Source organism: Crassostrea angulata, chromosome 2 (genome assembly GCF_025612915.1).
Source record: "Crassostrea angulata isolate pt1a10 chromosome 2, ASM2561291v2, whole genome shotgun sequence".
In the NCBI taxonomy this organism is placed as follows: Eukaryota; Metazoa; Mollusca; class Bivalvia; order Ostreida; family Ostreidae; genus Magallana; species Magallana angulata.
In genome coordinates this window covers 40,542,124-40,555,710 of record NC_069112.1, presented here as the reverse complement: position 1 = coordinate 40,555,710, position 13,587 = coordinate 40,542,124, and the positions used below count along the sequence as shown (strand labels likewise).

At 35.1% G+C, this 13,587-nt stretch overlaps 1 protein-coding gene across 2 annotated transcripts in view; it reads left to right on the top strand.

Moving 5' to 3' along the window:
• The first annotated feature begins 3,044 nt into the window (after positions 1-3,044).
• The window catches only part of LOC128170862 (CD209 antigen-like protein C), a 46,266-nt gene continuing 35,723 nt past the window's right edge, over positions 3,045-13,587 (top strand). Inside the window, exons 1-2 of one of the 2 annotated variants that reach the window (XM_052836614.1) lie at positions 3,045-3,066; positions 3,446-3,508. In XM_052836614.1, coding sequence (XP_052692574.1) covers positions 3,045-3,066; positions 3,446-3,508 — 85 coding nt within the window. Of the gene's footprint in view, positions 3,067-3,127; positions 3,258-3,445; positions 3,509-13,587 lie in introns of those variants that run through there. The other variant, XM_052836615.1, reaches the window with a different exon arrangement.

Sequence of the window (13,587 nt, the reverse complement as noted above, 5' to 3'; positions counted from 1 at the left end):
TTAACGATTTAACGATGTGACTTTGGTGACCTAAAATACAAAGCCTAAATGGCGTAACAAACGTATTTACTTTGAAAATGTGCTTATAAGAATGCAAAAAAATGTTTTTTGAGTATTTTACAACGCATTATTTCATGCAAAAATATAATTAAAAGTATAGTTAAACTCAGTTATAGCGAAATCCTAGGACCAAATGATTTACTTTGTTATATCCGTATAACAAACTCGTAAAAATAACTAGAGCAAATTCACTATATACATGTTTTCTTCACCAAACTAATTTTTACTAATTGAGGCTTAGAATAAAGATATATTACTTTGATACATATAATGATTGGATTGTGAGTCGAAAAATTTATATGAAAATATATTCATTTGAACTATCATTCTAAAGAGTACTTTAGTAAACTGTAAAGAAATTCGTTATAAGAGTGTGAGCTTCCGTTATTATTAACATCTACGGGACTCAAAATCAGTTCACTATATCTGTAAATTCGTTAGATCCGAATTCGTTATAGCCGTAACATTTTTCAAAGTTGTGTTAGGAATTTTACCGAGGGCTCAAAAAAACTTCGCTACATCCGTGTTCATACTAAACCACTTTTACTGTAAAATTAATAAGCAATAAAATCCGTTTTATAGTAGTGGGAAAAATCAATTAAGAAAGGACAAAACTCACTGCAGTGAATGGACATTTTGTATTTTTTTTTAACTTCTCAACGTCATTTCGATATCCGGTTGAAATCTTTGAGTACGACATATTCTGAAACAGTCTATTTATGACCTTGACTGGATCTCTTCAGCATTGGAGATGTGAATGAGTGTGGAAATGAATTGAAAAATAAACAAGTTCATATTTTGTAGGATATAAATCTTTTAACGGTAGGAATCTAACATTTTATATTGATAGGGAGTTAAAAGGATGTTAAAGGTAAAATGTTGAAGCGGGCAGTTGATTTAATTCAGCGTATTCCTATCGTAACAATCGGCCGAAGTTGGGGCAAATTTTCCCGAATCACTTTGTGTGGCACTGGTCTGAGATTCGGAAGAGACGTCCGTCAAAAAATTTTCAGTCTCGACGAATCTCGCTGAGATTACAGGTAAATAAGTTATCTTGTCAATTTTTGTTTTCGGATTTAATTATTAATCACTATATTCATTGACAGTTAGTTGATAAAATTACTGAACTCTAAAACTTCGATTTATTTTTTTAACTTCTATTCTTATATATGGATGCTATAAGATACGATAAAATAGAATTTAGCTTATCTGTAGTAAACGATGCAGGATAAATCATATAAGATAGGATTGTTCTGTCAACTTTCACGATAGCAGCACTGTACTGTGGTTTCATTAATTTTCGTGGGTATCAATTTTCGTGGATTTTCTGAAAACCACAGTTTCAAGGATACGTGATTTCGTGGCCAATGATCCTATCAATACAAAATGTTAGTTGAAATTGAACTTCAATGAACATTTAATTTCGTGGATCAACTTAACAACGAAATCCACGAAAATTGGTATTCAACGAATATTGATGAAACCACAGTATTTGTTTCCAAATACCAGTACATGTATTATCAGAATAACCGGTTTTTTTCCCTCTTGAATCCAATCAAGCTACAATGCATTCTGTTATAATTATGACAAATATATATTAGAACGAGTCAGGTAAAAAAGAAGTTTTTAAAAACTAAGCTGAACTTCTGAGCCGTTTATGCCCACTCTGACATAGTAAGTTGCATGATATGTGTTGTATCATACATTCACCTTAGTTTTAGCACTTTGTTTATCCATTTAAAGCTTCAATTACGTTTTCACAAAAACTACCATGATGAATCTAAAAGCCACGGGTTGCAATATCATATATTCTAATCATACTCTTTTATTAAAACTGCATTGGTGTACCATTGGACAATGCGTTTACAAGAGAACATGACATGAACAATCAATAGATGCAATGCAATAACGGTTACATGAAATTTTATAGTAAGTGTAATATTAAGACATCATATCTGGCTCGACCGAGGCTCAATTTTTTCATAATGAATTGAGAGAAAATAGGTCTAAATAATATAATAAAAAATAAAGTATCATTAGTGTATATCATCTATATACGAATAAGTACAGCTTCTAAGTGTAAACAACATCAAATATCTGTGTAATATAGAATATTTATTTATAAAGCCCTTACTCTCAAAACACTCAAAATGGTTTGAACTACACTGTGTCATTTGCTGATCCAAGTTGTTATTGCTATTGATACTTACACATTATCTATGTGAGTGTTTTAGAAAACAGTTATATATACATGCATTTTTACTCTTTTCATTAACTATGTCATTCTCCAGTTACAATTCTGTAAACATATGAGTTTGTATGTACGTTAGTGACAAAACTTGAAAAGACTGACTGCCCATTTTTTCCTGCATTTTTTTAAACATTGTTCACCATTATACATGCAATACAGAAAGTGAAGTTCATTCTTAACTCCAAAGAAAATTAGCATTCATTGACAGCAAACGTCGCACCATTGTAATATATTTATTGGGAAACTCAACCCCATTCAGCTCTAAACTCGCTGACATGAATGGGAATATCTGAACTTGTCAACGTTATTTCATCATTCACTCAACACTTCACCTACTTCTTTATAGAAACGAGGCTTAATGTACTTGTAACATTATTGCCTCTTAAAACTACGTGACTCGAAAAGTTCAGATTAAGGCGGCGCTCTTTTTAAGTTTTCTATTAAATGTATAACCTTATGACCTCTTAAAGCTACGTGACTCGAAAGGTTTAGATTATGGCGGCGTTTCTAACTTTTCTATTTAATTTTTTTTCACTGTTATCAAAATGGCTCTTAGATCTTCTTGACCTACAAAACTTGACAACAATAAAATCATATAACTCAAACAAATTACACTTCATCATAACTAAGATATCCTTAGCAGGTTTACATGCTATGCTTTTTATTGTGATATTCTTTTTATTATCTGTTGATCTTAGTATATTTTTCAAAATTTATAGAAATTTCTACCATAATGTGTAAAGTGGAACAATTTGGTATTTTTTTTTCAATTGCAGATAAAATTCATCCACTGCTTCAGTATCTTATTTCTTAGGAATGATTTATACCGTCATCTTAATCATCACAGTGACTTTAATTGGTGAAAGCACTGGTCAAACCATTTACAAGGACAATGGGGATGACAAACCAATTAATGGACTGCAATTTGACATCGATATATTTCATTGTAAGTTATAATAAGACTTACAACATTTTTGGGGCCAAACTTTAGGTCGAGTTCTGTAGCAGTGAACAAACATGCAATTTAGGTTTTTTTTTGTTTTTTTTTACTTTTATTTAAGCGTATTATACAAAGAAACACCTTTCACTAAAGTCGTATACATGAATATTTATATTTTTTAAAATGTATATTAGACAGAGAATTATATTTGGAAGACAAAATAAAGAGTTGTAACCAGGAAGTAAAATCCTTAAGAGGTAAGTACACAGATAAGTATAATCTCAACCGAAACATAGAAAGTCGAAATAAATTTAACATATAAAAGACAGACAATAGTGCATGAATTTGAATTGAATGTGACAGTAGATCATGCAGTCATTCATTCTTTTTAAGCACAGGATTAAACAGAAGGTATAAATTAACTTCAAAAAGTAGTATGAGAGAATACTAAAAGTCAAAAACATTGTAAATTGCATGGATACATTATTCAGTCTTCTTTCTGGACCGTTCAATTAGCATTCAGTCATAAGAGTAACTGAGTTTCTTCCTCAGAATGACATTAATACGAGAAAAAGTTTAGGAAGCAAGAATTATTTCAGACATTACTAAGAAATTTTAAAAAGATTGTACGATGAGAAGCTTAATAAATTTTAACAGTCTTTACAAAAGATGGTTAATATGAATATGCTCACATCCTTATGAACTTAAAAAAAACCCAAAACAACAGATATGGTACTAGTGTGTTATCCACTACTCAATTATATTTATTTCTTTTTGCGTTACGTAATGAAATCTTAACACAAGGAAGTAAATCAATATCCGAGAGATATTTATTTTCCTTTTAAAATGATTACATTTATGAGGCTGACAATCAACCAAAGTTGATAGAATATATGCATATAGTTAAAACGTTTTAAACACTTTTGTAAACAGATAGCCATGCTATGACCTTGAATTGCTAGTATTACATAATGGTCACTATGGTATTTATGTGTACCTAGATGCTGCGCACTGAATGGTGTTAATGATAATTGACAGAATGAACTCTGTGACTCTTGTAGCAATGCGTAGTATTCCTAAATGATGTTATGAAACCAGGTCATAATACGGGCAGAATAATATCCAAATTGAGAGTTTAACAACATGTGACCTATTTGGCGATTCTGTGTCTGCAACGGATGCTCTAGTATTCTATATTGAGTCATGTATTGTGTATTCTATATATTAACCTTTGTAACCTTTTATGCCGTGTATGAATGAACGTATTGTGAGTAAGTGATGCCTCATACTAGGTGGGGGGGCTCCGAGACCCAGGACTCGGAGACCCACATCGTGCATCCAGACTCTTTGATTGGCAGTTTTGACGGTTTTGTTACTTTATTTAGAAATAAAATATTAATCTTAATTTTGAACACTAAATGTTCACTCATGATCGTCGTATATGGGCCGAACTAGTCAAAACTGTCCATCATAAGTAAAACCTTATATATACCCATATGAAATGAGATTGTGCAGACTCCTGATTTGGGCTGCTTTAGATTGTTGTAATCTTAACTATACGATCACGCTTAATAAAACCGTTTGAGAAAGAAATACTGGACTTGTCATCCATAAGCTTGAGCTGACCCTCAATAGGATCCTGTAAGACAGAAGGCTTACATGAACTTTCTTGGTGCCAGTGACCAGGACTGAGCGAAGTTCAAAACAGAATAAGGTAAGAACCATTTCTATATGTCTCTTATAGCTATCTCGAAGTAAACAACTTTGTCTAAGCAACCAATATGTCAACAGGTGATGGGTTTTATAAAAAAGAACTTAGAAATCAAATGGAGCAATTAGAAAAACAATTCGCGGGGTTGGGTCAGAACAAAGAAAATAAAGGGCAAGAAACAGGTCAAAATTCTTCAGAAAAAGAACAGATTAAACAAAATACTTTTGAAACATATCATGATGCTAGGCCGTATGAAACTCTTGAACCTCGACACCGAGTCCCAGATCAGGATGATGATAAAGATTTTTTCATTGGTCAAGTTAAAGCTATAACAGCCGCACTCTCAGTACCCCTATCTTCTGTGATAACTCCTTTTGAGGGAGATGCTCAAAAATTTAAACAGTGGATAAAAGAAGTTGAAAAGTACAGTGTTATGTCTGGGAAACAAGGTCATGAGATCCCCATGCTTGCATACATAACGAGTAAGGGTTCAGTGGGGGATTATATTAAAAGGTATTTAGATGAAACAGATGCGTCTGAAGAAATCCCATCTTGGGACGATCTTAAGGAATCCCTTAAAAATAGATTTGCAGAAATAACAGATCCCCAACACGCGTTAGCAGTAATGCGTAAGACTCGACAAAATTCAAATGAAAGTGTTCAGTTGTTCGCCGAGAGACTATTGCAAATCGCGGAAGACGCCTACAGTAATGACAGACTAAAAGAACAATTGGTACAACAACAGTTAGTAGATATCTTTTGTGACGGGTTGACATTCGACTACCTCAGAATGAGAATTTTGCGAGAAAACCCGAAAGACTTAGAATCCGCAATTCAAATAGCAATGCGAGAACAAAGTCTGAGACAGAGGCTAGCGATAAGAGGGTCAAATATGACAGAAATTGTACAAAGTAATGACAACAAGCGAACTCTTTCAAATTTTGATACTACTCTTCCCTTATTAAAGGATAGAGCAGATAATCTTACCGCAGTAGAAACAAGGCATGTAGAACCAATGGAAATTGACCATGCGCGTAATAGTAGGTGTTTTAAATGTAAACAGACGGGTCATAGGGCTCGATTTTGTACTCAAAATAAACCCCAAGTCAGGTCCCGTCCTCAAATAAATAAACGACCCAGTCAAAACAAACCCGTCCATAATATAGAGCAGAAACCCCGTTCGCCTGTGGAATGTTGGAATTGTGGTAAAGTAGGTCATGTGCGTGCAGATTGTTGGGGCTCGCATATGTATCAAAGAACGCAGCAAAATCGGGGCAGACCATCAAATCGTCAAGGCCGAACATATAAATCTAGCGACCAAGTAAATAGGGGATCGTCTCAAAATTTCAAATCGCGCTCTTATTTTGACAAACAAAAACAGGAAAACTAAGACGTTCTTCCTTCGTTGAAGCCCGAAGAAAGAACTTTAAACAAAGACCTACATATGAAATTAATTTTACTAACAACCCCAGTAGCTGTTTATTAAAAGTAGGTAAAAATAAATTTAGAGCTTTGGTAGATACAGGTGCAGCCGTATCTCTAATTAGTAAGAAAATGTATGATAATCTATTTCCCCGCCCCAAGTTGTTTAAAAATGACATCCCCTCTTTACAAGCAGCAAATGGCAATTCTTTAATTGCGATAGGGTATGTTAATATTTCCTTTAAGATTTCAGGATTAACTTTAGACCACAGACTTTATGTGACAAAGGGACTCAACCGAAACATGATTCTCGGTCGTGATTGGCTCAAGAAAAACAATGTTCGTTTATACTTTGATCTTGGACTCATGCGTATTGATGGCAAAGTATACGCGGAACTTAAAGAAGATTTACACATCTCAACTATTGTAAGAACTCCTAAGAAACTTATTATGAGACCAAACACGGTGACTGTATTCTATGGAAAAATAAATAACAATTTTCCTCTGGAAAAAAATGACTTGGTTGAAGTGAACAGCATAGACAATAACTGCATTATGGAAGACCCAGGACTATATTTAAAAGACGCCGTTTGTATAGTTCGGAAAGATAAGAAAGTTCCAATGATCTTCGTTAACCAAACTAACAAAAATTATAAAATTCCAAGAGGCTACATAGTAGGACGAATTACCGCATTAAAACAGAAGAAAATCTCAGAAATACAGACTACTCAAGACACAAAAGAAGAAATTGATGTACCTAAAAGATTTGAACTCTCAATCAAAAGACTTGTGAGCAAAAACAATGATTTATTTGCAAAGAAAGACAGTGACCTTGGAGTGACTGATACTGTTAAAATGAAGATAGAAACTGGAGATCACCACCCAATAAAGAACAGACCCTACCGTGTACCCTTAAATAAAAGACAGATAATTGACAAGGCCATACTGGAAATGATGGACGCAAAGATAATTGAGAGATCACAATCGCCTTGGTCATTTCCCTTAGTAGTGGTGAAGAAAAAGGACGGATCAGACCGGATGTGCGTTGACTTTAGAAGCTTGAATAAGATAGTGAAACCCGTATCATCCCCGCTACCGTTGATTGATGATATCCTATGTTTACTAGGTAAGGCAAAATATTTCACTGCACTAGACTTAAAGAGTGGATATTGGCAAGTGAAATTAGAAGATTCAAGTAAAGAAAAAACGGCCTTTGCATGTCACAAAGGACTATTTCAATTCAACCGGATGCCATTTGGGTTGAGTAATGCACCGGCAGTCTTTCAAGAGCTAATGAACATAGTTCTTCAAGGACAAGAGGAGTTTGCCATCGCATACCTGGATGACATTCTTATATTCTCAGAGACACCGGAAGATCATCTTCGGCATATTCAAGACGTTTTCAACCGCCTAAGGAAGCATGGACTTAAAATGAAGCTAAAGAAATGTAGTTTCTTCAAGGAACAGACAGAATATCTTGGTTTCATCATTGATGAACATGGCGTTACACCTGATCCAAAGAAAGTCGAAGCTATAAGAAAGTTACCAGCGCCCACTACAGTCCGAGAAGTTCGTGGCTTTATAGGTATGTGTAGTTATTACAGGAGATTTATACCGAACTTCTCTAAGATTGCAGAACCATTGATTGACTTAACCAGAAAATATGCAAGGTTCAAATGGACACCATGTTGTCAAAAAGCGTTTGACTTTATTAAAGAAAGTTTAACGGTAGTGCCTTTACTAGCATATCCAGATACTAATAAGCCTTACATCCTGTACACCGATGCCAGCGACAATTGTATTGGAGCGTGCCTTACTCAAAAGACAGATGAGGGAGAAGATAAGCCAATATATTACTTATCCCACAAGCTGAGTAAAACTCAAGAAAAGTGGTCAACCATAGAAAAGGAGGCATTTGCAATCCATTACGCCCTTCAGAAGTTAGACCATTATTTACACGGTGCTCAGTTTACTATAAGAACAGACCATAAGCCGCTCAAGTATATCTTAGAATCTCCAATGCAAAATAAGAAAATTCAACTATGGGCATTAAGTATTGCAGGATATAACTGTAAGGTAGAGTACATAGAAGGAAGATTTAACTGCTGTGCAGATCTCTTATCCCGATTACCGACAGTCAACCTCGAGTGTGAAGAGGAAGAACAATCAGAGCATGATGAACCAGATGTTAAGGACAATTTCTTTGAAGTGAACGTACTTAACTCCAATGCCTTTTCGCCTAAGAGATTAGCCAGATGTGGAGTTAAACAACACGACGAATTGGTCAAACCCTTCATTGATCTACCAGAAGAAATCAACATCAAAGAAAGTCAACAACACGATGAGCAGATCAAGAAACTGAAAAATCGGTTAAATAAAGGAACAGCAACGGCAACCGAAGAAAGGAAGTTTGTGGAAATTGATGGTTTAATGTACTATCTTTCAGATGGAGACTCAGAAGGCCCAAAACTCCGCCTGTATGTACCACGTGAGTTAGAACTTTTAGTAGTGCAGCAATATCATGACGGACTTGGACATATGGGAGTGGACAAAACATATGACGTAATCAGACAAAAGTACTACATACCAAATTTGTACAAAAGGTTATACTCTTATATAGAAGGATGTGTAGTATGCCAAACGAGGAGCAATAAGAAAAATCAGCCTCCACTTCAAGAGACAGATATACCACCTTTTCCAATGGCTAAAGTAGGACTTGATCTATCAGGACCATATCCAACATCCTTGTCGGGAAACAAGTACATAGTTTCTTTTATTGACATCTACTCTGGTTGGCCAGAAGCTTTTCCCGTTCCTGATAAGTCAGCTGACAACATAGTACATCTTATCTTAGAAGAAATATATCCAAGATATGGCTGTCCTCTTCAAATCCTCACAGACAACGGAACAGAAAATGTGAATAAGAAAGTGGAAGAAACTTTAAAAGAATTGAATATCAACCATATCAAAACATCTTATTACAGCCCTCAAGGTAATGGTAAAGTAGAACGATTTCATAGAACTCTACATGACGTGATGGCTAAGAAAACAACAGACAACGCTCAAACATGGGATATTCATCTTAATCAGACGTTGGCAGCCATTCGTTTCCATCCTAACGATTCGTCAAAGTTTTCCCCATATTACCTTATGTACAACAGAGATGTCGTATTACCTCTTGATACCTTAATGAAACCTCGAAGGAGATATGCGGGAGAAGATCAACACAAGATCGCCCTTCAAGAACAACATAATGCTTTCCTGCTAGTACATCGTAATATGAAGGAAGCCAAGAAGAAACAGAAAGCTCAGGCCGATAAGAGAAGCAAAGATGAAAATTTTCAGGTAGGTGACCCTGTCTACCTTAAGAACAACCGAAGACAAAATAAGTTAGATAAAAAGTGGCTACCATATTATCGAATCATTGAGCAGAAAGGACCAGTTAGTTTCGTGGTGAGAGACCAATTGACTGGATTAACCACCAAATGCCATGCACGCCAATTAAGACTGGCAGATATTTCGCACTGGCCCCTTTCACAAACTACTGAAGATGGTGGAAGAACTCTAAGAAAAACTAACTATGTGGTGCCACCGGAAGATGAATCGTCATCAGAAAATGAAGACATGCAACCAGAACCATTGGAAAGAGCTATACAGTCCAAACAATGGGAAAGAGAAGGATCTTCAGACGAAGAGGATATTCCCCTAGCAGAACTTCAAAGACGTATAAGAGCTAAGAAGATCATGGATGATCAACAATATAAACACGAGAATGATCAGACCGTAGATTCAGAATCGGATGAGACCCATGAGTCAAATCAATGTGATGAAAATAGTGGTCAAGACCATGAAATACCCTTAGATAACACCAATGTACCCTTAGATGAAAATATGGAAATAGATGAAATAGTCCCTGAAGTAGGTCGAGGCTTCAAACCAATCCCTAAACCGCGTAAATCAATCCCTAAGCCCTGTAGAGAAAATAGCAAACAAAAGTATGTGTTGGCTATTATGAAGGAACTAACCAAATTAATAAACTAAATAAGTTATATTATTGTATAATGTAGATGTAAATAATCTTGAATAAGCTTAGCTTTGTATATATTGCACGCTTTTAAAAAGATATGACAGGATGACCCCCTGTGACATAAAAACATGTATTGAGATACGCCGACTAGTAAACGCGGACTCAGCACCTCGGTTATTTGTATGTATATGCGGAGTTAAAGAGATTTAACATATACGCGAAATACATGAAACAGCGAATAAGTAAAGAAATTGTAAGACTAATTTTTGTACGTGATTTAAAATTATTGGTAAAAACTATTAAATATTACTATCGACATCTTGAATATGGGACAAGGTTGCTCAGGTTTCCATGGTTTAATGTCTTAAGAAAAAATATATTAATTTAAAAGTTTTCCCTATGAATACACTTATGGCGGAATTGCCAGTTATTAATTTGCAACCCAGAAAATTCTCATCTTGGGTGGGAAGCCCCTGGTTTTATTTGTGTTTAACTTTGGCAGTAACAATAACGATAGGACTTTGTATTAAGAAACGTAAAACTATTAAAAAGTGGGGTGGTATATGCTGTAGTGGTTGCTGGACAGGTTGTCGAAAAAGGGGTAGTGACGGAGATAAGAAAGGTTCTTCCAAAGACACTGTATTTTGTTGTGAGAATCCAGAGAAAAGGACCTCTAGCGACATTATTGAACTTGAACCAATCCCGAAAGTCACTAGGATCCAAGAGAAACCCCGACGAAGCGGAAGAATCGCAACTCGCAAATTGACCAGTAACACGGGGACAATTTCGACTAAACTAGCACAACAATTTCTTGGAGAGGAGGAAAATGAAGACTATCCATGGACCAAATACTATCGACCGGACCCAGAGCTGGCACGTAAATACCTGGAAGAGAAGGCCGCGATGTCTACGCAACAGAGGAACGCAGGAGACGCTCCGCGAGAAGTCGCCTCGCCATCCGCGCCGACCCTCTATCCACGGGTGCCGATGATGGATTGTGTATTCCTTATGAAAGGATTGTGAAATTTAGCGAAAATCAAAAAAATGTGAAATGTGTTAAAGTAGAAACGTGCGTTATCTTGTGCTAATATAAATCTTGTATTTGGTGATTCACTCTGGAGAACTTCAGGAAGAAACCGATGGACTCCGAACCTATGACGCAAACCTCACCCCTAAGAAGGAAGAGATATTTTGTGAACTTACAAGCATGCACTTTGTATATATATATGTGACATCAAGCTTAACCATACTTAGTATAACTTTGATGATGAATTACGTTTATATTCAACTATGGTTATTTCATCTTAGTCATTTTTGTCATACTTTATTCATTATTGTTTTCATGATTGTAATGCAATATAATCAAACAGCTATATGATTTTATGTACATGTATACATCCTGGGTATAGATTTGTTTTTATAGATGAATGGTGTTCCAAGCCGGAGGTGGAAACATGTCACTTGTTACTATCTCTTAACATAGATGTTCTGACTGGTATGTCACTAGGAAGTTCGTCTGATCAAGGGTAGATCAAGGACGCTTTCCTATTCCGGGCGCCAGGCATGAGAAATCTCCCTTCGGGATATTTCTTTTGTTTGGGGGACGTATGTAAACAGATAGCCATGCTATGACCTTGAATTGCTAGTATTACATAATGGTCACTATGGTATTTATGTGTACCTAGATGCTGCGCACTGAATGGTGTTAATGATAATTGACAGAATGAACTCTGTGACTCTTGTAGCAATGCGTAGTATTCCTAAATGATGTTATGAAACCAGGTCATAATACGGGCAGAATAATATCCAAATTGAGAGTTTAACAACATGTGACCTATTTGGCGATTCTGTGTCTGCAACGGATGCTCTAGTATTCTATATTGAGTCATGTATTGTGTATTCTATATATTAACCTTTGTAACCTTTTATGCCGTGTATGAATGAACGTATTGTGAGTAAGTGATGCCTCATACTAGGTGGGGGGGCTCCGAGACCCAGGACTCGGAGACCCACATCGTGCATCCAGACTCTTTGATTGGCAGTTTTGACGGTTTTGTTACTTTATTTAGAAATAAAATATTAATCTTAATTTTGAACACTAAATGTTCACTCATGATCGTCGTATATGGGCCGAACTAGTCAAAACTGTCCATCATAAGTAAAACCTTATATATACCCATATGAAATGAGATTGTGCAGACTCCTGATTTGGGCTGCTTTAGATTGTTGTAATCTTAACTATACGATCACGCTTAATAAAACCGTTTGAGAAAGAAATACTGGACTTGTCATCCATAAGCTTGAGCTGACCCTCAATAGGATCCTGTAAGACAGAAGGCTTACACTTTGTACTTTTATATCATGTTTTATATGTAAACATTGTAAAATACAATTTTTTGGCCTTTTTTAAAGAATGGTAATCTTTGCATCTTTAACTAATATATTTGTAAGAAAATATCCAAAAGAAACATATATACTGAACATTTAAAACTTCAACTTTTTCAATAGACTTTGTTGTGAATTTTAAAACGTGATAATCTTTTTTTTTACATATAATACATGTATAGATCTTTAATATTAGACAGAACAGTACATTTAAAATCAAAAAGATACTTTAGAAATAAGATATTTGAAATCATTTAGATATGCTGTATGATATTAATTGATTGATAGCCTTGGTACATTACATGTATTAACTGAAATCAAGTTCGACATCTCTTATTGACACTTAATACCGTTAGTCTATAAACTTTTAATTTAAGAAGTTATGTCATATTCAGTTGCACAGGATTGCATTGATCGACATGTGGACTAGAATTGACTGCTGTATAAATATGTTTTCTTTTCTTTATTTTCGCGGAGACACTGTACTACAATGTAAGTAAGTAAATTCAGCACTAATAAAATGGCATATCATGGAAGATATTTATTTATATAGTTGACCTAGTACAGACAAGCACGTCAAATTCTTGATTTGGTTTGAGTATTTGTATTATGTTTTAAAGTATGTTTTTTTTTTTTTTTTTTTTTTTTTTTTTTTTTTTTTTGCTTAGTTTTTTTTTTTCTTCTTCTTTTGGAGGGGGGGGGGGTTGGGTGGTTGGGGTTCTTACATTAAATCTGTATAAGATCAGTTGATGCTTAATATATTCGTATTGTACACGGACACATAAAATAAA